The sequence below is a fragment of the Lagopus leucura genome, unplaced genomic scaffold, assembly GCF_019238085.1.
Source record: "Lagopus leucura isolate 7727_CA_CO unplaced genomic scaffold, USGS_WTPT01 Super-Scaffold_100157, whole genome shotgun sequence".
Lineage (NCBI taxonomy): Eukaryota > Metazoa > Chordata > Aves > Galliformes > Phasianidae > Lagopus > Lagopus leucura.
Window position 1 is genome coordinate 22,919,056 of NW_024962334.1, and position 27,440 is coordinate 22,946,495.

At 38.9% G+C, this 27,440-nt stretch overlaps 1 protein-coding gene across 1 annotated transcript in view; it reads right to left on the minus strand.

Moving 5' to 3' along the window:
- Nucleotides 1-27,440, minus strand: part of BZW2 (basic leucine zipper and W2 domains 2) — a 51,786-nt gene that overhangs the window by 9,187 nt on the left and 15,159 nt on the right. Inside the window, exons 2-9 of the mRNA XM_042888266.1 lie at nt 22,573-22,637; nt 16,204-16,380; nt 15,018-15,121; nt 12,339-12,404; nt 5,973-6,108; nt 2,818-2,927; nt 838-1,008; nt 224-370 (exon numbers count right to left, since the gene is read on the minus strand). Coding sequence (XP_042744200.1) covers nt 224-370; nt 838-1,008; nt 2,818-2,927; nt 5,973-6,108; nt 12,339-12,404; nt 15,018-15,121; nt 16,204-16,380; nt 22,573-22,630 — 969 coding nt within the window. The 5' untranslated portion in view covers nt 22,631-22,637. The remainder of the gene's footprint in view (nt 1-223; nt 371-837; nt 1,009-2,817; nt 2,928-5,972; nt 6,109-12,338; nt 12,405-15,017; nt 15,122-16,203; nt 16,381-22,572; nt 22,638-27,440) is intronic.

Genomic DNA, 27,440 nt, shown 5'->3' on the forward strand with positions numbered 1-27,440 from the left:
CCCTGGTTCCCTACACCTAGGAGACAGAGTACAGCAACTCATAATTTGAACAACCTCATTTTTGCATTACTGCAACTGAAGAAGGGACATGACACTCCCTTGTGTGGTATCAGTTAGCCCTGAGGACCAAATTTCCTGGATTTAAACAGTTAAAACTTGGCAGCTATAGAATGTATTCTGTTATTTCTCAGCGAGCCTTTCCCCTCTTCATTCATGCACACACCTTTAGATGTTTGAGGGCTTGCTCTGCAACCAGCTCTTCTTTCTTGTTCCATTCCACAGCATTCATTACACAGGTCCACAGGAGACCAATCACTGCTGGCTCAGGCAGCTCATTTCTTTTCATTTCCTCTTTTACATAAAGCACCATCTGAAGCATAAAATACAGTTTAGCAACATTTCCAGTCAACCAGTAGAAACTCTGCCTTATTAAGTACTTGCAGCCATTTACAGGCAGCATATTGGTATAGAAATAACAAGAATCAAATTTAGAACAAGAATAAAAATGAAGCACTTAGAATGCCTATGTTTAGCAACATTCCTATGGAGTATAAGTTTCCTCCTTCCTGCCCAAGCTGACAGTTAAGAGTTACATGAACTACTTTCTCATCTAGCAGAACTAAACATAAAAACATAGCTAACTGCATTTGTAAACCCACAGGGTGTTTTCTTGCCATTGTCTGTTGAAACCACTGACTGAGTTTATCAATAAATTAAAATAATTTAAAGACAAATAGAAGTAGACTTTGAGGTATCCACGTCTGTTCCTCTCTACTTACTGTGTATTTTCATCTTGGACTATGTTTATATGAATAGAAGTTGTAAAACACTCTTTACCTCCTTAATTGGGCATTCCTGAGAGAGACGTTCTTGTAGCTCTTTTTGAAGTTCTTTACGAGTCCCCAGTGACTGCTGAACTCTAAGAAAATCTGAGAGCTCTTTTAGACCTGCTTCAGTGAAATACTTGGCAAAATGATCCACATTCTGCCGGTTGGCAGGAAATAGTTCCTAGAAGTACAGGAATACTCTGTGTTAAATAAACCACGAATGAGGGCTCTTGACAAAATGGAAGGAACGATTTCAAACAGTGAACACTGTATCACCAGTTACTGTTCTATTAGCAGTAGAAAAGTCAACACTCCATTCACATGATTGTATCGTTATAGCAGAGGAAAGAAATTATGGTCAGTTATGCAAAAAAAAAAAAAAAAAACAAAAAACCAACAGAACACAACAACCCAATACCTGTTCTACATTAAGGGCACCTACTTACAAAGAGCCATCAGCTTAAGATATTGAGCATTTTCCAAACTCTGTGAGTCTTGGGAAGCAAAAATGAATAATGAAAAAGCCATTATATGCTAAGCATGTTTACTGTGTCCTCCCAGGAATTACACACGTTCACTCTCAGAAATACTTAACTGGCCCAGGCACGCTAGCTTAAACATTGCTATTCTGCTGAGCAATGACTACCATTAATGCATCACTATCTCTGTTAGGTACACTGCTAACATTACCTCACCTACACATTTCTGGCTCAAAGAAACTGCGTATGTATGATTTGTTAAGTCCAGCTACTTTGAAAAATTAAAATGTTGCTTAAAAACTGCTAGAGCATGCCCCTATCTTGACAAGGATTCAAAGGTATTTGCTTACATTGTAACTCTTGTGGAATGAACAGTAGTCCGTTTTTCCTCCCCCTGCAGGGGACTAGAGACCCTGTATCTATTTGTTTACTGAAAAACAGATTAAGAGGAAACTTCCTCAAGGCATCTATGCTAGGCAACAGCAACTGACACTTGACAGTTCTTTAATACAGCAGTGTAATGAGAGCCAACAGCTGAATGCTTTACTCAGTAAATTTCAAAATAGAAATAAGACAATTGGCTTTTCTCCTTCCTCTCTAATAAATGGTGTAATTTAGCTCATTTTCCAGCTTCGCTGCAATTTATTTATCATTTAGACTGAAAATTAGATACAAACTGAAGAGAGGAAGGGGTGTGGGAGGCTGCTTTGCTTTTGAAAGATTCTTACTTAATCATACAGTACTGCCATAGAAGCAGGAAATAGTGCTGAAATTCTCTAGACAGTACTACACAGGATACAGCACGTCTGACTGGGTTATCACAGCAACCTTTTTGAAGATTAGAACTACTGATCTTCAGAAACACACTAGCAGGGAAAGGCACACGACATTGCTCCATATTACACTCTAAACACCACAGGCTGCTGCTACAAACCCAGAATGCAGGTTTTGAGACAGAAGGCTGGAAAGCTTTCCCTGTGCTGCTTCCACTAGTTCTGCTGTCAGCACTGCAGGACCATTTATGCTACCCAGAGGGCTGCTGCTGTGCAAGACTGGCTTACTCTGCTGCCTTTATACTATTCAAACACCGTCACCTGAGAAAGCTATATATGAATCATTTTTTGGTTAAACAAGCCTCTTACATATTGTTTCCTATTTACAATGGTGGAAAAAACATCACAAAAAGAAAAGAAAAAACCTTTATGCAGTTGCTGGCGATATTGTCAGCAGTGGTTAGAAAGAAACAACTCCCAAGCCCCCCCACAGTCAGCCTTTCAGAAGGCATTTAACTACAGGAAAAACAGACAAAAGGTGGATATGCAGTATTTAATGCACTGAAACACCTTCAGGAGCAACACAGCCATAACAACATTGCCGCGATTCAAAACACTTTGAAAATGCGAAGGTAGTCTAAGGGGAGTAAACATGCTTACTGCAAATTATCATCTGCATTTTATTTCCCTCCCTTCCTCAATAGGAGAAAAAGATGAATGAAAAGATATTATACTTACTAGCAATCTCTTATCAAGGTTGGCTTTTCTTAAAGCAGAGGTAACAGAATTGGCATCTTTCTCTGCCATCCACGCTTTAAAAAGTTTTACAGCAAAAGAAGCTGCAATCCCTGTTTGAGAAAGTACAAAACATATTTCAGCAACTTTCAACACAAATGAGAAATTGCTACAGCAATCCATTATGGGATGAAAATACACTTCTGACAACAGGACTAAACATGTGGAACTGAACTGAAGTGCACTTTTTCTTTAATGCAGTACTAATTTTCTGAGTATGTTGCACTGCCTTAAAAGCTTTTTTTTTTTTTTACCTATTCACATTTAACTGTGGAAAGACTTTGCCTGTAATTAATTTCTCTACCTCTGCATCTTACAAACGATGTCTAAAAAACCAGAAAATTTTCTGTATTAAATCAGCTAGGAAATGAAGGCATGTAATAATAAAGGACAGGCAGGAGTAAGAAACAACTTCACAACTTCAAGGCAGCTGATTGCACCTGTACATTTTCCCACACAGTATTTAATAGCTGGTAGGACCAGGTAACAAATACTATTTTACAGAAGAAAAATCCCTTCCTCAAGGCACAACTTAACATTTTCTGTAAAAAGTCAGAAGAAAACCCACCACCACATCTTCATTTCCACAACCTGTAGTTTTGCCAGAGGAACCTAAGCTAAGCACCAGCCCTACACCTCTTGCCTCTTTTCAACGTGCATTTCTCATGCACCTCCACAGCTCTGCTCCAGCTTCTCAGCCAGTTGAAAGGGAGCTGCAGTGCTGGGAGCTGGAGACACAGTTCTCTCTTAATGATGTAGTCTCCTGCAGGCCAGTTATGCTTCTCCATACTACATTCACATCAACACTTAGAGCACTACTGAGAGCAGCCCAGATCATTTTTTGTTTTGCCTCCAAAAAGTCCTGAAATTCTATGAGCTGCACAGCTCCTCCTGATACAAAGTAGCTTAGTCACTCTTACCCGCTTAACTGATAACCATTCTTTTTATTCTTAGGATACACTGACTAAATGAGTCACCAAACAAAAATGGAATTGATTAATCCCCAGGCAGCACTAACTTCGTTAACATTCATTACAGATCTTGACTGTTATGACAGTTTTGCCAACCTTATTTCAAGAGCTCAGTAGTGAGGCACGATCCTTGGAGAAGTACTAATGCAACTCTGACGTGCGATGACATTAAAGAACAGCTGAAAATGCCACTTTGGCTCATTCACATATTGTGCAGAAGGTTCTAAATGAAATGAGCATGACTGCAAAAGCTACGAGCAACTAGTAAAGATTGACAAAGCCTGTTTGACTACAAGGGAACCTAAGAATAACGTTCACCTGTAATTCTAACCTGCAAACACCATTCAGCCTATCTGAAATGAGCATCTGCATTCTACAGCTGTGGGCAAACTTGATGAAGACAAAGGCATTTGTAGCTAGAAATCATTATCCACAGCCTATATGTACTACACAGTACTTGTACAGCTGTGATTATATAACCTATTCGTATCAGAGGGCAGATAATGCAAACAAAATGCCCCCACAGCAGCACCTCTCAGCAAGTAGTGCCTGGTAGCACACATATTGAACTTCGGCTTGAAACACTTACTAGATGTCAGTAATATCCACACTACAGCTTTTTAGGTCACATGCTACTTTCTTATGAAAGGATGCACGGAACAGCAAAGGAGTCCAACCAGCTGCGGAAGAGCACGCCAGTAACAGAAAAGCACTCATTCTCAGACCACTGGGATGGCGACCAAACCAAATGGAGCTGTCTGCCACCAAATACCTGCGCCTTATGTCCTTTCCCAAGTCATTCTCTAACTATTCACATGTTGCCACTACCTTTTCCTTTAAAATGGCTGTACTGTTTTTCCAGGGCTTTTTTTTTTTTTTTTTAAATCCATCATCTATCCCCCGCTGATAGAAAGCGACTTTATCCACTCGTTTTATTGTTTATCCCCAGTGTGTTTTACTTTTGCATTAGTGAGAATGTACACTTAGATACACAGACAAAGACGACTAAATACTGACAAATGTTTAGAGCTCTCCCAAAATACCATTTCACAATATGAGTGCAGTTTTTCTAGCATTTTTGCATGAAATATTAGGTATAAAATACAACCAGTTACTTGAGCATTAAAAAATTTGAGATTCCAGATGCATTGTGTTGCCATATCTATAAACAGAATTTGATCTAAAAACATGGCACTCCCATAACACTAAGATGTGATTAGTACTTTTACTTGAATTTTTCTCCTACTTTAATTCTGCTCCCAAAAGCTGTGGGCGATGACAGAGCAAAACAGCAGCTGTGGCTTTTCTTTCTGTAGCATTTAGAAAACAAATGCATATTGCATGCAAGAATGGGAAGTTAGAATCTTTTTTAGATTAGATTTAACTAATAAGTAACTTTCAAAAAAGATTTCATGAAAATTGTGCAACGTTGACAGTGCATCTGCAATTATTCCAAGCAGTCAGGAATTGACTTATTATTTTTCAAGTTTTTTATTATTTTTCAAATGTTTGTCTGATAGAGACTCCAAAGTAGAAGAGTATAGATGAATAATAGAAACCTTCTGAAGCAAGGAAACACCATCCATCCCCTTATTCAAAAAAGCCTGCAATGAAACAACTCACCCAGTCCTTGCTCTCAACACCAAAAAAAAAAAGCTTGTTGCAAAAAGGCATTAGTATCCTAACATTGGAAGATTTGTTACTCATCACATAGTAAAGATGAGTCCATGGCAGAAGCTATCAAGAAACCATTACTTAGCATGACTGAGGGCTTGAACTCTTCCTTTCTGCAATGTCCATTTGGGCTTTATGTGCTCTCTGTTCCATTTCACACTCACAGAACATCAGCAGCATTTGTAAACAAAAAAAAAACCCCAACAAACCAGCAGTAGCCCATGTAAGGAACAGACGTTAACTTCATTCTTGTATTTGTGTTGGTTTTGCTTTTTGTTGTCATCCTACTTTTCACTGCCCTAGTTAGATCTCAAAAAGTACACTGGCCTTTGCTGTCCGTATGTGCTTCTGCTTTATTGACCAGCAGCAGGCTTCAAACATACAAAATATGGCACAACAGAATACATCTCCAATTAAAACTATTATGAGATAAAAGGTCATTTAGAAAATTACCTTCTTTGACTATGTTGTCAGTGAAGAGGCTTGTTAAAATGGTAGCAGGAAGAGTCCCATTGGCTAAAAGGATCCCAGAAAGCATCGCCAATTTCGTCTGTTCTGTTTCAGAGAAGGCTTTGAGGAACAGCAGGAGCTGTGGGTTAGGTAAGATTAAACAGACACACTTGAGCCACTGGCAACAGTAACAGGTAGAGATGAATATTCATGCACAGTTAATTTTTTTGTTTCTTAACAAGTCCCAGTGTAACTTCAAGTAATCATATCAACATCTGTTCTGAAGCATTACAGTGCCATTCCACTGACTAATTAGATTTTCCATAAGGATACAAGCATGTGGAATACTGCCTTACTCAATGACACAAGGTCTGTCTTCAGCAAGTAAGTGTTACATATGTGGTTAAATAAAAATGCTTGCTAAAGACTTAATGCTCACTGAAATTAAAAGGACCTATTCAGAAACACAGGCTTGCTGATTTCAACAGGCTGACAGGAGCCTGCCCATTCACATCATTAGATTTTGGAACAGAAGGAACTACATTATTGCTCATGCAAATAACACCACGAGAAAGTTCCACATTCTTCCTTCAGAGAAGAGAACACAGCACATTTCTGGACTTGAATATGAATTTACTCTGCTAATTCCATTTGTCACCACACCTTTTTTCCTTATCCAGAAGGCAAGATGCAATCAAAGCACAGGAGCTGATTTTGATGGGAAAATTGCACCCAATTCCCACGTTAATTGTACTTAATTAGTAATATCTATGGATACAAGAGACAGAATATCAGATATGTCCCTGTACTTGTATGTTACTACAGACAATGACAGCTCTTCTCCAAGATATCCAAAGAGTCCATCATTAACTGTAAAGATTTGAGTGCGATATTTTAAAAGATCCATGTAACTAATGAAGTGAGTTCTAAAAAGACACACGATGTTGTATGAACAACTCTGCTCTGCATCAGCAAACAAAACAGAAAAGCTCTTACTCATGTGGCAGTGCTTACATCAGTTTTAAATTATAGCTTACACGAGGCTGAATGATTCAGTCACAGACGTGTCAGTTGGCTTTTTAAGTGGGATGCAGCCAAATGATTACAATAGGGTTTCAGTCCAAAAGAAGAAATATAAAAAGATAAAATCTTAAAGTGCAATTTTATTTCAACAAACTGTAACTCAACCAAAAGAAGGGATGCAGACAAATGGAATTGTTATTTCTAAATACAAAGATGAGAAACAAGTGTTATGCTGTATTTTCAAATGTAGAAATCAACTCCCGTGTACAATAAGGGAGCTACTCTGAATGGGGAAAAAAAAAATAAATAAATAAAAAAATCAACATGATCTCCACTGAAATTCAAAGTAAACCTAACAAAAAAAAAAAAAAAAAAGATGACTGGAAGCTCAGGAACTCAAGTTTTCTTTACACAAGCTTTAATCAGCAGCACCGTACCAAAAAGATGACTTCATGAGAAAAAAACGTTTAATTAGACCTTCTGATCTTTACTGTAAGCACTGATAACAACACTGACTGAAGAGGGAACAACTTTGCTGTTTTGTATAGCCTGCTTAACTCTTACTCCTTCTGCTCCCATACAAGCAACAGATAAGGATTTGGATTAGTGGTCATACGAACTACTTTAATGCCACAAATCAGGTCCTGATTAATTCCTGCTGCATAACCTACATTGGGCAGTGTCAGTAACAAGCAGACCACGAATGGAGTTGTACCGATCTATGTCAGATTATGAAAGCAGTAGCACCAGTAAATCCAACTGCAAAGTGAGATACGCCACACAAGGTACAAGAATATCCCAACAGAAGAACAATTTATCCACTCCAGTTTTGAGAAATCTGTAACTGTTCAAATGATCTGGAAGATATGAAATCTTACATTTATTTACAATTTCACATTTATTTATTTACAAGTTATTCACATTTATTTATTTACAAATTCACAGCCTCCACTTCTCTTTTCACTGAATTGTGTTTCCAGCAAGTTTCTTAAAATGAATTTAAATTATGATGTTCTTTGAACTCTACCCAGTGGCAATATCTTCTGAGCAGGAACAAGGCCTTCCATAGGTTCCTCAAAGCTTTAAGTACTGTTGGTGCTAGCAACATAATTGGTTTTACTATTTTTTGAAAAGCAGCTCTACTAAACTAATACATGCCATTTTCTGCTGTTCAAGAATATTATTCCATACTCTCAAGTAATTCAGGAGAAAACCGAGTTATGAGACAAATCAAAGCCTTTAACTGACCCCCTCAGAAATCATCTCAAAAAAATGGAACACTTAACTCAATGCAGTTGTTACAGTTTTTCATTACTGATTAAGAGCTCTTCTTTTACCATCACTATTAAAACCCGCGCAGGAAAGTCACAGAGCATTCAAGTTACCTCAGAACAGTAGCAAGCCACCCACAAGATGTTCCAGGCTGATACTTCCCTGCTATTACACAAGTGCTGGTATTACTGCTTTTGTTACACTGATTCTAAGCATGAAATGCGCAATTCTGGCCCACAGTTCTATAATTTCTAGCACAGTTATAAGAACTCCTGCCTATTTTAGTGGGAGTTTAGAATACCTAACAAGCACAAGACTAGACCTAATATGCTGCTGTGTTTTTTTTTTTCTTTTACAGAGAAGTCTATTAGTCACAAATTCTAAGCATAAAAATTACACACAAGAAAAGGTACACATATAACAAAAAAATGGCATTCCTACTCTTCTCTTGCAATATTAAAATCTTAATAGTGAAAATTAAGGAATTCTAGACACAGCAAACAAGATAGCTTTCTATTATCATTATCTGAAGTGGTCTGTTGCTTTTGTGTTTGACAGTTTGTTGCAGCTGTAGACAGTCTTGACAGCAACTGTCAGCAATGGGAAGGCATCTAACATCATAGTACATACCTGATGATTGACTTTTTGCTGGCTAGAAGCCTCTATATTTACTCCACATTTGGTGTCAAAATGTTATCTTCCTTTTCCAAATCAATTCATGCTTATTTTCATTAGGAAAACAGGACCACAAAGAATGAAGCTCATCTCTCCCAGTTCTTTGGATATCCCAATGTGACTCAAATAGTACAAGGGCTGCTGCAAGAGTAATGCCTCCTATTTTATTATGTCGGCCTACAATATCAGAGGCTGATGTTGGTGGTATGGCAGTAGAGGTTCAGCCTTCCTGCCAATATCCCATTGCATTTTCTTGCTGTGTGACAGATGGCAGCAGAGGAACAGTCTGACAGAATGGCACCTGCCATGGAAGCGTGTATGAAGCAAAGGTGTGGAATTGAAATCCTCCATGTGAGCACAATTGCACCCACTGACATTCATTGATGCCTGCTGAACACTTTTTGGAGAGCAACCAGTGGAGGACAGAGTAGCAAGGCAGCGGGTGGTGAAGCACTAGAACAGGTCACCTTCACTAGTGCAGATTCATAGGAGCATGGCATTCAAGCTCTTGTTCATCACTATTGCCAATGGTGCTGCCTGTGTTGAAAAGAGCATTTTGTAACCAGGAATTTGTTCCATCAAGCAGTGTAACTGTGCTCTTTGGATCTGTTGTAGTTTTCATGGGAATAAACAGGAGGCGTTACTTTCAGAGCAGCCTACGTACTTACCAGTACCTAAGATCAAAAAATACTTACCTGTACCTTTACCACAATTTTCATAAAAGCAAGAACTACACTGAATTCTTCTTGAAAATGCCTAAATAGACAGCTAATAATACTGCAGACTTCATCTACTCATCTGAACAGAAATTTGGAACTGACAATTTTACTTAAGTTACAGTAAAACACTGTCAGAGGTCTAAGCAGGAACAGAGACTGGACAGAACTCATATGAACTCAAGATGGCTACATTAAAAAATAGCAGGTGAGCAACACTTAAACATCACCTCCTTCTGTTGAAATTGCTTAATTTCAATAATTAAGTAATTATGAAATAAACATTTGGATATACAGTTTGCTTATGTCATTAGAAGAAGGAACAATATACAGTTGTGAGGGAAGAGAATTCAGAAAAAAAAACCTGAAAGCTAGAAGCAGGCACAAAAGGTACTGGGAAATAATGCTGCCCTAAAGATAAAATTATGAACTAAAGGATATATAGTAAATACTGCCATCTAAGACAATCCCTCCTAAAAGAAGTCCCACTGATACCACCTGCTTCAGACTGAAACTGCTGGTATGGCCTTGTTTTGAGCACAACTTTTTCTGTGAAAAGAGCTCATTTCCCCCCAAATGCTCTACCTGCCTAATGAATCTGCCAGAAAAAACAAGTCATTGCTGGGACAGTGACCATGGGAACAACATCCAGTAGTCACTTTCGCTTTTCTAAGAGCTGTGAAGGTGCAGTAGCTTCTGAAGGTGTAGAAATCCCTTCCAGAAGTATTAATACATCTATGAACATATAACCCTCTTTATGGGCAGCTACTCATGCACATTAGTGCATATGTTGATTAAAGCACTAACCAGGTAAAAATCCAATACCATCATCAGGAGATGGACACTCTAAGTATGGGTTCACAAAAACAGAGGGAGGAAGAAGATGAGGCAGCTACAAATAACATCTATGAGTTTTAAGTCAGTGACAGTGAAGGGGTATTACACAAGCCCAGAACTACACTATAACCTTCCCAGTTTTTAATTCTGCAACATGGAGTATTAAGGGACACTTCCCCCCTCCATCCTCAGCAACGGCAGCTAAACAGCACCGTGTCCAAAGTCGAAGAGCGCAGAAGCCAAGCTGAGATTTGCACAAGAGCACAGAGCTAAGGATGGCAACTGAAGGACAGGCAGGAAAATTCAGCCCATTATAATAGGGCCACTGTGCAAACCCACTCATGTGGTCTACTGAACAAGATGTAATCTGATGCTCAAAATCATATACAAAGTGCGTATATAACACTGAAAGCTTGCAGCCTGTAAGCTGAACAAGCCCTCTCTGAGCCCCACACTGTCAGGGCCAGGATCCTTCCATCAGCTTTACATCAGATTTCAGGACTCCAGCCAAATTGTACCTCAAATTACTGCTTTGCCTTAAAACTAGCATACAGTTAATCTTTAGATTATTGACATTTATTCCTCAGTTGAAGAGTTGAATTATTATATATTGAGCGTGGTTTCCTCTTGTCAGTACCGTGCAAAGTGAATTCTCAGCAACTCAAAGGATTCAAAAATCTGGTTACAGGAGAGCGAGGAGGCGGCCTGAATTGACATGACATTTGTTTAATATGCAGAACACTCTGAAACTTGAATGCTGTGAGTCAGCGTTTCTCATGTCAATGATTATAGTAATTAAGAACAAGAACATCAGATTTGTGTGGGAATGGAGGTAAATTTAGGTCTTCAGAATGATGTATTGAGTAACCAGAATCAGTTAAAAGGCATGCTGGTCACAAGTGCAAAAATAATTTCCTGCATGAGCAAGAATGTATAAATAACAGCCAAATTCATTCAGCCACAGGAGGTGGTGGTGAGGCATCACACTCCACACTTATCCTCATTTGACCCCTGCAGCGATCCTACTGATGTTCAGATTGTAGAAAAATATACTTTTAACAAACAGGGCATTTCACTCACAAGACAGGTTCTGGCAATACCAGTGGGCTCGTTAACTTACAACACAGCACAGTTTATCATTTACTCAGGCCAAATTAAAAATAGAATAAAGAAAGAATTTACCTCTGTTACCAAGAAAAACACTCTAGATACATATTTCTTTTTTGAAATATTTGTACATATGTTTCTCCTGTTTCCTTACAATTCAAACCCACAACACAGAATCTACACCCACTACATCCACTCGACCATAACAGGCAAATCCCGAGAACTCTACCAGTGCAGTGATGACTTCTCTTGTGCATATCTGTAGCCTCAAATACTGAAACTAGTGGTTAGGACACATTCCGTAACATAGAAGCAATTCAATACTCATACATCAAGTGCCATTTTGCACAGCACATCTGCATTTATTCTATAGGGGGGAAAAAACAACCAATACAGACACATTATCTATTAGCAGGATAGTAATACTTTCTCTTATTAAGAACTAAACCCAAATCCTGCATAGAAAAGCCTAGAAAAAAGTAAATTTAGTCAAAGCAACCAAAGGAAGCATTCATTCAAAACTACCCTAGATCAAGCACCACCAGCAGCATTCCCACGAAGCTAAAGTTGCAGATTAAAGCTGCCACCCCTGCCAACTGTAGATTCCACACTCTTTTCCAGCAGAGCTAAATAAAATACACAACAGAGAAGAACTTGCATACACAATTATATTAGAGTAAAAAAACAAAACAACACAAACAGTAACTCAAAAAAAAAAAAAACCTGTCACCAACATTACCTTTTTGATTTCATCTTCAAATGCTTTCTCCAGATATTTGTATCTCCTGATAAGCTTGTTGAAGACCTAAAGGAAAAACATGAGATAATTAAAATGTAATTAAAAAAAAGAAACTTAGCCCAAAAAAGCAAAAAGATACAAGTCTACCACTGTTGAATCCAAGAAAAATGCATGGCCAAACCATGACAAGACTTATTCTCATTTTTATGTCTCCACAACAGGAGAGGAGAAAGTAACACAGGCGTTTTACATTATAATGTTCCTTTAGACATTAATAAAGACTTTGTTTCTAAGAAATAAGTAGCCAGCAGTGTATTTCTGCCATCATCTACCTCACTATATATCCCATGACTTACCACCAAACATTCTCAAGAGTGGAAAATACGAATTCTGCAACTCTGATATACAGAAAAATGCCTGAATCACAGAATTTACTACAGCTTGAAAAACTTTTCTTCTTCTTACTTCTCAAAATATTATTGCCGCTCTCCTTTATGCCCTTATCCATAGATCAGAAGCAGAAGAAAGCGGGAGGAGGAAGAGGTTAACACACAGAAAATTTGTACTTTGTCCCCTTCTTCTGATAATGCAGCTCTCTGAGGAAGCTGTCACACGTATATCGATGGAGTGAGGCGGTAATGCTGGTTATCTTCATTGCAGACAGGATCTCTATTAAATCCACTAACATGAAGACTTAGAATAAAACTCACTACTGACAGGAAAGAAGGAAGAAGCTTCCACAAAGCTTTTACAACTACTGTGTTCTTGGAAATACTTCTTCTCCAGTTTTCACCACTTGTTCCTCATCTTGTGACCACAGATTATGAAAGCAGAAGCAGCACAGGTGCAGGATGGAAGAAGTGAGAGATAAGAAACTAAATAAACAAGTAACTGCTCTCACTACTGTACAAAGGGCACAAAAATATGACTCACTGTCATATGTAAAAAGATTTGTATGAGGAAAAATATGACATATCAAACTGGATGGGGGAAGTAAAAGGGGAAATGAAGTTTTCAGTCATTTTTCAGAGAATGTAAAATACACTCAGACATTCTAACAGGTACTATTTTGGCTCTGAACAAGGAAAAGTGAAATATCAAGTTGCAACCATAGTAAGAGGTAAAGACAAACAGAAGTCTAATAAAATAAGATGGAAAAGACAAAAATGTAAGCCAGGATTTTGTTCATATTTTCCAATAACACATATTTTGGTAAGTCCTTCTAAAATGACATAAGTACATGTTATAAGCAAATAATCTGCTAATGCATCATCACTATCCCTTGCTTTTCTATCTGTGTTTCCACAGCTAGAAACACAAGAAGCAGCCACTCTACTAGCTCATAGAAAGACAGATTAAGAAAGTAAGAAGCTCTGAACAGCATTTTAGCCTAACTTCACTTTTTCATAACGCAATACAAGCTCTATTTCCAATACGCATGAAAACTGGCAAGGTATATAAAAAGAAACATCCTTTCAGGCATTAATTACAACATACTGACTTTTGGTTCAAAATACAGAAAACACATTCAAAATTCTAGTGCTTCAGATCCTGAAACTTCTGTTTGCCAACAGTCAATATTTTAATATTAAGTTTGTCCCTAGAGAACTTGTACTGCCAATTTTTATTATCAAGTAGTTCAAGCACTAGAACAGAATTAATGCTTTTATTAATAACAGACTTTCCTAGAGCAGAATACCCTATTTTTAAGAGATTATAAAGGTAATACAATGAACATAATGATTTTCTTCCCAGAAGTTTGCATAGTTCACTTCTCCAGACTATCAAGAATGTATTTTTAAAGGAACTTCGTTATTTAGCAAGTCTTTGTTGCTGATGGAGATTCTGATCCTAGCATCCTTTAGAACAACCATGCAGCCGTTCAGCCACTTGTCACTCTCAATACCTTTACAGGGATAGCAGCCTTTATGCTTTTGCTTACTATCTTCAACACCCCAATAGCAATTTAGTATTTAAAAAGAACATACTTCTGATATCAGATTTTCAATGGTAAAAAATCATCTTTTTTTTGCAATCCTACCTGTATTCAGAACAGCATATCGGCTTAAAACTTTCAATTCTTACTGTATTTTCTCATGTACATCTCCTAATGTAACACAAAATTAATTTCCCTTCAATAATGCTTTAGAATACATTATTTATGCTAATTTCATAAACACCAATTTGTGCAGGCCATGTTTTAATTTGAAAAAACTGTACAGCATGTATGTAGGAGAAATTAAAGTTCTCAGTCTTTTTTCAACATTTGCCCAACTCCTAACTAGCCATACAAGTATACGATGGAGGCTTCAGATGTGCATTTTTGTCATTCACACTTCATGTGTTTCTAAAAATATGTTTCTGCAAATCTTTAAGGCTGTATATAGAGAAGGCCAACAAAACTAGTAAGAATGATGTCTAAAATAATATGAACCCAAGCGTGAACTGAAAAAACGACTGTTTTATGCAGAAGAAAGAGCTCACAGGTATGATCAGAAAATCTCAGGCATCTTATTCTGTTACTAAATAGTTATGGTAGGGCAGACCACTGGTTAACTGAACGTGCAATTATCCTGAAACCAGCCAAGTGCAGCCTAGGCAGTCTGCAGATGTTCCACTATAATCTCTCTTGGTTCATAAACAGAAAACAGTAATCAACCAGCCCTTTCTTATCCTGACCTGAGCATAGTTTCGGATGGCATCGTGATCTTCTTCTGCAAAAAATACACAGTGACGGGTCATCTTGGTCTTGTCATTGTCATCTATGCGTGTGCCTCCAGGAGCTAAAAGAAAGCAAAGGCAAAAAACTATCAGTACAATTGAGTTAAAAGGAATGAGTGAGGGAGAAACCTATACAAGTGTTGTGGAGCTGTAACACCACCTGACAGAAAGGACAGCTGACTGACGCTGCAACTGAGATCACAGACCTTGAAGGACTGAGAAATTCAGGTCACACTAAAGAATCTCAGCTGCTTTTGAGAGCAGTGAGTAGGATCAAGAAAGTGTAGGTTGAAGCATAATTCTTGCATTTACTTTAAGTGCTACTTTAAACACCATAATAATGTAAATAACTTCCAAAGATAAAAGAATTAATTCTGTTACTAAGTTAAGAACTTAGAACATTTTCCTAACTCCATGAAAACATCCAAACAGTGCCACAAAAGCCTCCTCCTGGGTTATTTTGTTTGGAGCTTTTTTTTTTTTTTTAATAGAACTTCCATTGGCTTTTGTTTCCTGCGTTATCTTAAAACTTTCAAAAATATCTTTCCTTCTAACAAAACAAAGCGCAGGAAGCAGTAATCAAACCAGTGCAACCGGTAAAAAGAGCCAAGTTATCCAAATTCAGGGGAAGGCACAAGTTAGGGAATTTTCCCATGCTGCCACTGATGCCTGGGGAAAATTCCCTATAAACATCCACAAAGCACTACTCGTTATCCTTCAGTTCCTTTAGCAACCTTGCGTTCCTAGGTCCACAAAGCAAACTTCGCAGCAGCTGATCACCTAGAGTGCTGTACGACACCTCCTTAAGCTCATACATTCCTGTTTTCCATAGTCAACTGTTTTCCATAGTCAACGTCTCTCATTTTGTTTGCTGTTGCTTTTATGTGCTCTTCCAGCTCAGCCTGAAGGCTTCGCAAACCACTACACATTTTTTGTTATATAGGCAGGATGCCTCCTGACATTGTCAAGTCCCCAGGTATTTTGGTGACCAACAGTAGAACAGTCTGTGACATTATATTCAAAAAGTATTTAGACAAGTACCATTCTAATGCAGTTTATAATTTCCCCTTTCTAAAGGAAAAAAGCATCTTCAAAGAAACAGGGCTAATCCTCAAAATTCTGCATCAGGTACACTGCAACTTACCAAGCATGCTGCCAGCTACCAAAATATCAAAGAGAGTGTCAGCATAGCGGCGATAATCAAGCCGTGAGCCTGCTGAATCCAGGAACTTGGCTATGGCCTCCAGGTCACTCCCAGCTTCATTGAGACCTTGGACAATAGTATCCCTGAAGACTGTGGGTTCAAATTTCTCTTTTTCATCTGGAACAGGAAGGAGAATGAAAAGGAGAGATAGTTTTAAAATTCTTTATCAGCCAGTGACTCAAAATAACCACAGCACCTGAATGTGTTCTTCCTATTCTGGTCAGCGCAGTACACAAAGGAGTGTTCAGTTGGCTTCTACTGCCTTTGGAAGTCTTGCTGTGTTTACCTTCACTTTCCTCTCTCATTCATAGCCTCAAAATACCAAGACATATGTGGGGGACAAGGAAATACTGAAATTGCTTTCCAATTTTGTACTCTCACTGGAGATATTACTAAACGTGTGCCACTATATGTTGTTAAATCTGGTATCAGAATAAATTATATGTCAGTTTTGTGTAAGTAGCATAACCATTGCGATATTATTTAATTGCTCATGTTTTCCTTTAAATAATTACAGTTACATATTTCAAAGGGACAACCTTTGGGGAAAGACAACAAGCTATTCATGAAAACAGCTCTTCTGTAAATATTTAGTATTCTACCACATGGTTTAACCAAGAATTTATCTTTTATTCACCGACCTGAGCTCTAAGGAAACAAATGCAGTGCTAACACCACACTTTCTACAGTCACTCCTGGTTGAACTCAGTTAAGGAACATTCTGAAACTCCAGACAGCATTCCTAATGCCAAAGCCACTACTCCCAACAGATGCAACCACAACTTCCAAGTAAAGCTAGATGTTACAGATGTTACACATCTCCTGATACTATTCCTTGCAGACCAATAATAATTACAACATACACCCAAAGTTTCTGAGTAAAACAGGTCCTGACTTTACACAAGGGCACACACGAAACATTCATTACCATTAAAATAAATTTGAACTTCAAAAACACAACCAGGAATTCCTCCATAACACTCGAAAATACTATAAAGAACACACTCTGTTACCACTTGCTAATAAGCATGGATTAAAAACTTTAAAAACCTACACTTAATGTATCCTGAAACAAATACAAATATAGAGATTTTAGTTACTAAGACAACTAGGTAAAGTTTCTGCCCAAATATGTCCTAATGAAATCAGAAATAGCTGAGATTCTCTCAACTCCATGGATACTCAAACCTACGGTGGTTACCTGTTCCCAATCCCAGCTTGTCATGTAGCAATGAACACCATCACAGTACCATCCTAGCCTCTCTCCTACCATACTCTCATCATTACCACACTGTAAACCTCTCCACTGGACTGGAAGTGGCTTTTACTTCCCCCCAGACTTTAAGATCTTCAGAGTATTTTGTTGTGTTGCCTCATTTTCTAGCTGTGATGAAGACTTAGAGTCTGCCATAGTCACATAACTGTAGTGCTGGTTCTGCCCATTGCAGATAAACCACAGAGGAAGGGAAACTGAAGGACATGTCTTTGCTCTGGGAAACTGTCCATAGGTAAACACTCCCAGGAATCCAATTGGAGCTATCAGGACAGTTACCAAATACTTGCAGCTCTCTTCTAATGTGAAATACTAAAACAACTTACCAGCCACCCACAAACAAGCTTTTTATTTAAGTGTAAGTACTTCAGCATGTGTACCTCAGGCACTTTTATCAGCACACTAGAAACACAGCTCCACCTATAAATATGTATCTGAAAATAATTCTTCTACAGGCTACCACATATGCAGTATTTATATAGTTAAAAAGCTTGATGACTCTTAAGATAGATGACAATTTTGTCTTAAGAGTTAAGTTAAATAATTGCTATATTTTGTCAAAATATTTAAGATGCTTATGTTTAAACTGAAACGTTGTGTGTTTTGCACCATGGGTGCACAGTCCTCAGTAAGAACAAACATTCTGATTAATATTTCTTGCTACTTAAAAAGAACCCTCTACTGCCCCAGAAACGCTCCTCTCATTTGGTGCACCCTTCTATTTTCTTGTCTATGATAATCTAAAAATTTACACGGGAAGAGGAGGTGAATTCACTGCATGAAAAATAGTTTATAACTTTACTGAAGCATTTTTCTACCAAACTAATGCACTGAAGAATATGCTGACGTAGTACAACAGAATGAGTAAGAAGCCATCATCAAGAAGTGGTGACAGTATGCTGAGCTGTCAAGTACATAATCACTGAACAAGCACAGTTTCAATCAGGGCTAGCAAAGGCAGGTGTAGCTTGCAGATGCGCTGCATACAATATTCAAGGCAGCGGTGCTATACATAGCTTTTCATTTTCATCAGGTCCCAGATCCTTATTTCCTTGTAAGGAAATCACAAAGTGCATCTGTACCTCCCTCCTTAAGAATCTGTTCCAGCTCCTCAAGAGAAAGCCCACAGCCCTTTTTTCTAAGATAAATGAGCTGTCCTATTTAGTCTCTTTTCTGATTTCACCATAATACTGACTTTACTCAATAATTCTCCTTCACAAAAGAAACTAAAATGCATAGCTTAGCTCAGCTCCTTCTTATGCCACCATTTATGTTTTTGCACAGTTCTTCAGCTGTTAATAGCTCTGCGATATCTATACCATGGGGACAAACATGGCTGCCAGGTAACGTCTATCAGCTTACTACGAACAACACTCACTGGTTGTTCCATTAACATTTAATGACATTTTTTGTCCTTAGGTATTTGTCAACTGCCTGGATACGTACATTTTCCTCACTAACCACTGCCATTTTTGTTACTCCTATTTCCTCCTTTTCTACATCAGACTACACAAACAAGATGTAATGAATTTGCATGCATGCAAGTACAGTGTGGTCAATACATTTCCCATGTACCTGCACATCAAGCACAAACTGCGGCCAGACGACAACTACTGCTGACCCTCATCAAAAGTCTTGTAACTGACAGGTATACAGATTATTCCTGGAACTAAGCATACTACCGTCTTCATCCGAATTGACAGAAACCCGATAAGGATCTGCCTCACAGGTTTTTTCCTTTACAGCGTTAGTTTTCTTCTTTCACATCTTGGAAAGTGACTTCAATATTTGCCACTGTATACACTTCAGAAAAGCTTTATATTACATGTATTATATATATTTATAATATATTATATATATATATTCTATGATTCTGTAACTCATTAGTTCAACTGATAGAAATGGAAGGAGGGGGATTTAAAAGTTGCTATCTCAGGCTGCTCTCTTTTAAAAACATTTTAGTCTCTGAACACCTTTTCAAAATTTAAAGGAAAAAAACAAACAAACATTGTCGTCTTCCTTTATTGCCTTCTGAAAGCTCAGAAATCATTCACATCTGTAGACTAATTGCAGCTAGCTGAGCAGCAATGGACTTCATAGTGACAAGTATTTTTTATTAAATGTCTGACCACCATGTCACAGCTCACTTTCTACTCAGACAGCAGCATTCTTGGGAGCTGCAGAAGGAGAAAAGTGCATCCTCTGAAAATCAACTGGCAAGCAGCATTATCCATAATTCAACCAGTTTCCTTCAGCATTTGCATATTTCAGACCCTCTTAACGGTCTGCCTGTCGCATACACCAGAAAGTCTCCAATGACTGAAATGCCAGAGTCAAACCATACTGTATGCACTCAGTCACATCAGAGTAAAACTTAATGAGTCTCTAGTATATTGGAAGTCAGAACAGAAACAATTAGGATTTAGATTAGAAGATGCTCTAAGTGCCTGCATATTAAGAGTTCAATATTCCAAATTCCATATAAGTAATCTCCTAAAGCAAACACCTCCCTCAGTCTTCCAACCACTGCTCCAAGTCTTTTTCTTCCATACAGTTAAGAAAAAAATTACTTATAATTATTAGTGGTAGCATAAGAATCAGAGTACCAAATCAGTGTCAGGACCTCACTGTGCTACATACAATGCCAAACAAGGACTGAAAAGAATGTCCTATCAAAAAAGAGAATGTTCTGAAACAATTTTAGTAAGTAAAATAACTACCAGAACTGATTGAATTAGACTAAACAATATGTATAATCAATCCAACGGTACACATACCTGCTTGATTTGACAGCATTACTCTTTAGGAACTGTTAATTCCCTTGCTCTAATTACACCTCTGCTGTTGCTAGCTAATGCTGTTTTGGACCATACTGACAGAAAAGTTAATCTCACTAATTACTGGAGCCCTATGATGTTTATTTACAAACACCAAAGGTTTCTTTTTCAAATTAGTTATACCTGTAGACATTGTATGTCCATAAATAAAAAGGATATTTTTATCTGAAGAGGTTCCGCTTACTTGTATGAACTGTGCCAGGTAAGACAACAGAGGAAGCAATGTGTGCAAGGGAGGAAAGTTGAAAAACCTGGAACTGCTCTTTAACAGAATTGCAAAAAAACCTATTTCACAATTCTCACCCAAGCTTCATGACTTTCCTAGATTTTAATACATTCACTCAACTCCTCAGATTCATGGTAGAATTAGCAGCTTTCTGAGGAAGGATACAAACTCTTTTTGTTTCTTCCATCCACAGTGAGAAAATGCTCTTATTCACATTATCTGTCACAACAAACTCAGATCAGGTGACAGCTTTTAATGGGAAACAGGAAAGTCAAGATGGAAAAAGTCTGTTACATGACAGATAGGAACTCCATCTGTGCATACCAAAATAATCAGCTACTGCAACAGCAAAACACTGAAATCTTCATTTCACAAACCAGACATTATCTTCTGAAAAAGATTATTTTATTATCAATATTTTGAGTGTGTGTGTATATATATATATATATATATATATATTTTTTTTTTGCTCTCATCAAAGTGTCGGGCATTCATTTGTCTCAGGCACTCAACCACAGAAAATGAACTCCAAGATATGAAGAAGCATGTTAGAAGGACCTGAGCATCCTTCTGGACAAAAGATTAGCCAGGAGCCAGCAGTGTGCCCTTAAGCCCCTTAAGCCCCAGAAGGCCAATGGTTATCTTGGGGTGCATTAAAAAGATTGTAGCCAGCAGGCTAAGGGCGGTTACCCTCCCCCCCTACCCCCCACACACACTGTGCCCTGGTGAGACCACATCTGGAAAACTGCATGCAGTCCTGGACTCCCGAGATGAAGACAGACTTTTAGAGAGAGCCCAGTGGGGAGCCACAACGATGTTTAGGGGCTGAAGCATCTCCCTTTTGAGGAAAGGCTGAGAGACCTGGGACTGCTCAGCCCAGAGAAGAGAAAAATGAGAGGGCATCTTATCAACAGTAATAAATAAGAAAAGAGTGGAAGGTTAAGAGGATGGGGCCACTCTTTTCAACAGTGCCCAACAACAGGACAACAGCTGCAAACTGAAACACAGGAAATTCCATAGAAACATGAGAAAAACCTCCTTTAAGTGTGACAGAGCACTGGAACAAGTTGTCCAGAGAGATGGTGGAGTCATCCTCTCTGGAGATGTTCAAAACCCACCTGCACATTTTTCTGTGTAACCTACTCTAGGGACCTTGCTTTAGAGGAAGGAGTGTGGGGGTGGGAAAAGATATTCCATTTCCAGAAGTCCCTTCCAACCCTTACAATTCAGTGATTCTTGCTACATAGGATACTTGCATGATCAGTACAATCAGCACTATTTGTCTCCTTTAAAAATTGAATATATATAGATTGCTAGCCATTTTTGAAGAAAAATCAGTATTAATTACAAAAACGGGGTTCATGTCATGGCAATTAAGTGTTTTAACAATAAGAATCAAACTATACTAACAGAGTAGAAAAACATTTGGTTTTTTGTTTGCTTTTGTTCTCTGTTGTCTTTGAAAAGAGCTTTCTGTTAAAGCAAATGGGTCCAATGAGATTATTTGATGTTATAATGGAACAGAATTTCCTTTTCAGAAGTGAAGGATTCATTTACAGAGATGGCGTAAGTTTGAATCAAAGAAATATGCATAAAAACAAGAACAGGCAATTTATGTAATCTTCAAATAAAAGCTCACAGTTTGTTTTCTTAATCAAAAGGGACACGTTCAGAAACAGCTATGACAAACAGTAAGTTTTCTTCATAATACATAAGCCTATTGTAAACTCAAAACCTAATTCTTAAACAATCTCTGCAAGATTTAATAGCAAAGAAATCCAAACTTAAAAGCATCAAGTCCTGAAACATAAAATATCCAAAATCTTACAAATAAGTTACAAATAACATCTATATTCTTAACATAGCAAGGGGAAGAGGAGAAAAGTCTTAATCCTATTAAATATCAGACATTGTATCTATTGTTTTTATTCATTTCCACATGTAGGAAAGTAACAAAATGCAACATAACATACCCCTCTTCCTAGTTTTGAACCGCTGGCCTGTTAGCACCGGCTTCTGATTCTTATTCATAAAATTTCTGGAGAAAAAAAAAAATATATATATATATATATATTTTTACAATGATATTTACAGACAACAGTTTACCTAAAGGCAAAAAAAAAAAAACAAAAACCAACAACCCAACCAAACATTCAATGTTATAAAATCCTGGTATGTGAAAGAGAAAACAAGTTCTTAATATATAAAGAATAATTAGTATTATTCAAAAGATTATTAAAGATACTACTGCACCTGTTCCTCTACCTCCTGTCTTCCCCCCAAAAAAAAAAAAAAAAAAAAAAAGCAAGCCAAACAAGAAAACAAAAGAGATGGTCAGCAAATCCATCTCTTCCCACATGAGAAACGGTTCAAATCCAAGCAGGAACAGGAAGGAAGAAGCCTCTGCCTTTAGTGCAGGCACCTTGCCAGCCCAGAGCACCAGGACAGAGCTGGTCCCATCACTGCAGTCACAACTGGTGCAAGGAGCCACCAAACTGACAGCCAAACAGAAAGAAATATTGCAAAGCCCTACAGTGTGTCCCAATAGTCCTGGCCCTGTATCACTGCTAGGCTCTGCCAGTCACTGCTGCATACCCCGCAGGTCTTCAGGTCGCTGGCATGGACAGTTTGCTCATCCAGAGCTGAGCTTTACCATACAAGAAGCTTCATCCTTTGGATGTGTTCTCTTAAGAAATTTGGTTTTACATAAATCTGTATTTCTGTTTCTCCATCAAGGACTCTCTAACACAAATTTCAACATGGAATCTAGGTGAACTGGGCTGCAGGCCCATTCAAAAGTACGTCCCTTTGCAAGCACTTGCTACCACGTAAAAAGAGAAACTCGCTAGCTAGAAAGATGCCATCAACCACACATTATTACCTAAGCAATGGTCTCCCCCCCTCAAAAGCTTACACAGCAGTTAGCAGTGCTCTAAGAAACACTGTTCCCATTCACCATTCTCTCCTAGTTGCAGTGTCACCAACAAGCCACTTCAGTAGTGCTTTAGATGTGTAGCTTGGCAAACCACTGCTCTCTAGGGTAGCCCTGTGATTTATCAGCAGTCAGAAAACACCAGCATGCACTGGAATGTGCCAAGTCCACAGTCAAGACTGATTTTGCTTTCCTGCAAGTCATATGAAAAATAGCAACCAAGCCAGTTATACTGAGAGGCTGACATTCATAACCGTGATTCAAAGCTACTGTCTTAACAGAGAGTATTTCAGAACAACCAGCACACTACACTGCCTCCTGGAAAACACTCCCACACATCTGCAAGGAGAGAAAAAACATCATACTGCAATACCACAGGATCTTCTGAAGTGCTGTCAAATCCCAGTCCCTCTTCACAAGGGAGCTCAGACACCTCTTTCCCCCCACGCAGCTGTCTCAGAGGCTGAGAAGAAGTAGGAGGTGTGCTCAGGAAATACACCATAGCCCTGAGCAACAGGCCAGACTTCAGCCATGGACCAACCAGATGTGACACTTACCTGCTGTGACCACTATTCATAGAAGATGGGAGTACAAAATAAACCCAGTGAGAAACACCTGGGAGAGTGTTTTGTCCCCCAATGCCTCAGCCCTTGCCTGTGAGCTTTAGACAGTTTCGAGCAAGTTCTTGCAGCCACTGGACGGGTACCAGCACTGTCTACTTCCTCAGTGAAAAAAGTTGCAGCTTTGAGAGCAAAGAACAGAACAAAGGCATTTGACCTCAGCCTAGGAATACTTACTAGAAAAGACAGAAATGCATATGCTAAATTTCTAATGTTAGAGTTCCTCTATAACATTGCTAAGACTAGAAAGATCCATGAAGTCCAACCACTGACCCTTCATCACCACACAGCTAAGTCACACCCCCCAGTGCCACATCCACATTTCTTCAACACCTCCAGGGACAGCGACTCCACCACCCCTTTGGGCAGCCTGCTCCAATGCATTACCACACTTTCAAAGAAGAAATTTTTCCCTAATATCAAACCCAAATCTCCCCCTGTGCAACTAAAGGCCATTCCCTTTCATTCCATCATTACTTACACAGGAGAAGAGCCCAACCCCCACCTCACTACAGACTCCTTTCAGGTAGTTGTAGAGAGATGCAAGGTCTCCCTAAGCCTCCTCTTTTCCAGACTAAACAATCCTAGCACCCTCAGCACCTCCTCATAAGATCTGTGTTCCAGACCACTCACCAGCATCATTCACCTTCTCTGAACATGCTTCAGGATCTCAGTGTCTTACTTGTAGTGAGGGCCCAAACCTGAATGCAGTACTCAACGTGTAGCCTCACCAGGGCTGAGTACAGGGGGATGGATCACCTCCCTGCTCCCGCTGGCAACACTATTCCTGAGACAAGCCAGGACGCCACTGGCCTTCTCGACCACTTCTGATGTAGAGTATTTTTAAACTGCTTGAAGAGTAGTACACAGCTTAAGGTAGGCTATCAGATTTTAAAACTGTTCATAATTAATAAAAAATTACGACCTTTAGGACATCCGGGAACAAGAGAGAAAAAGGAAAAAGCAGTTAATGTAAGAGTTGCCACTTGGGGCAGACTAAATGACTAGAGGTCAGCGCAACAGAAGAGACTCTTGAACAGTTAATTACTAGGAATGAGAGCTCTGCCTTCTATATTTAGCTTTAAATACACTGTGCTTTAATCTGTTTGAGTGAGGGTCAGGCTTTATAAGGCACTCCCTAAGGCACTGGCCCAGCAAGAGCAAAGGCACAGTCACCAAGAGGCAGCAGGAACATGAGCCTGAGCAAAATGAACCCAGTGATCTCTACAAGCCCAGAACCAATCTCCAGTGCAAATGACACCAGGTACTGCGAGCAACTTCTGAAGAGCTGCTGCCTCCACAACAGGTGCCTGGAATGATCATTTAAAATTTGAAGTGAATGCAATGAAAAAAAAAAAAACAAAAAAAAAACCAACAAATAACCAGGGATACACTGATAACCAACTCTGAAGTGATGGCTGAAAGCTGTAAGTTCAGCATGGTAGCGTAAAATCTGCACAGAGCATTGCATTTGATAGTACCACATTAAGCATGTCTGATGTCATATAGTTCTCAAACCTTGCAATCAGAAACTTTGAAATTCTACATATGTTTTACTTTTTGAAAGATACAGGATAGCTCAAAGCAAAGGCAAGTTTTGAAATGCCAGCTAGGTAAGTCAGAATGGTTTCTGAGGCATAGATTCAATAAGGATGGATAAGGGTAGGATGGAAACACTGCCAAAAAAGAAAACCTCAAACACTCATCCTGCTGTCCTGAAGTCAAACATCCTCTATGATTTGTATCAGTTGTTAGCAGGAAATAGAGCAACAGATGTGGAAATGACAGCTCCTTACCCTACTTCTTACAGACTCCACTCTGCTACAGCAGATGGGAGAAGCTCTGCAGAAGCCATTTCACTGTTCATTCTCTTTTGCATCTAGAAAATCTCCAGCAGAAAATTCATGTTCAAACTGCACATCCAGCTTCCCAGTGTTTAAGAAGCAGGACACGGATAGCACTGCTATCAGACAGCCTGGTACCAGTCAGAACAGGTCTGAGACTTGCAGCTATGAAAGTCAATCAAAAATTAAAAATGATTTGACTTTAAACAGTTTCTCAAACTGCACTCCCACTTTCCTTGAGAGCCTCCTACAAAACAGATTCATACTTAAGAAACGCTCAAGTTGCAAGAGTTGGTGATACAGAAGTTTTAATAACTGAACAACCCTTGCAACAGAATTATGCATGCCACAGGGAAATTCTTACGATGATTGACTCCTCAATTATTTAAAGCCTCAATAGGGCTGATGTTTCTGCCAAGCTGTAATACTGAAAACATTTGGTCTTGGAAATACATACCTCAAACTGAACGTATAAATACTGTAAATTTTTATCCAACTAAATCTATTTTTCTAAGCACCATTTCACACCTGAACAAAAATTTCAGAATCACTTGAGATTCTTCAAATGTGAACACATTCATGATGAATTCAAAATCAGTTGCTTCATAGCAGTGAAACTTCCCCGACAGACATCATGCCACATATCAGCAAAAAAAAACACCACCACATAAAGGTAATATTTTTGTTTTTAAAAAAAAAATTAAGGTCAAGCCTTTCCATACGGGACATTAAGAGGTTTTACTGGGTCTTCTTCATCCAGGAAAGCAATTACGCATTTTCACCTTCTCATCATTAAGCCTCAGGCTTAGATTTTTTTTTTCTTTTTTCTTTCAGCAACAAGACTACAGATACATTAAAAGCCAATTAAATACCTCACTCCAGCAGCAGGGAAGAAGGGCTGACACTCGTGCCCAAACAAGCAGCTCCCTTCACTGCTGGGAAGGCAGCAGGGGTGAGCTGACAGAACCTGAAGGTAGAAAGCCCTTAAATCATCAGCAGTGCAGAGGAACAAAGCATGTAAGGGGACATTAGGACAGAAGGAAACAACGCAGCCTCAAGGTCTTGCCAAATCCTTGTCAGGCTTCCCACTTTCCACTGCGATGCTCAGCCCCTGATGAGATTTCTCTGTGAGTGTTTCACAGCAGTTGCAGGTGGCAGAGGAGGGTGGGAGCACATAACACCAACCCCACAACCCACGCGCTCACCTCGCGACCACAGCGCCTTCACTGCTCTAACATGGTTGTCACCCTTGTGAGAAATTCACCTTGGGAGCCCACGTATCCTGGACGTGGTCAGCACGAAGAAGCACTGAGCTTACACCTGAGCCCGGATGGCAGCTTGCCAGGAACACAGCAGCAGCAATACTCTTCTGAAATTCACACTGACACAGTAAGGAAACAAAAGGCTCTGCCTGCTGATTCCAAGGTCCCACGTGCAGAGGATGT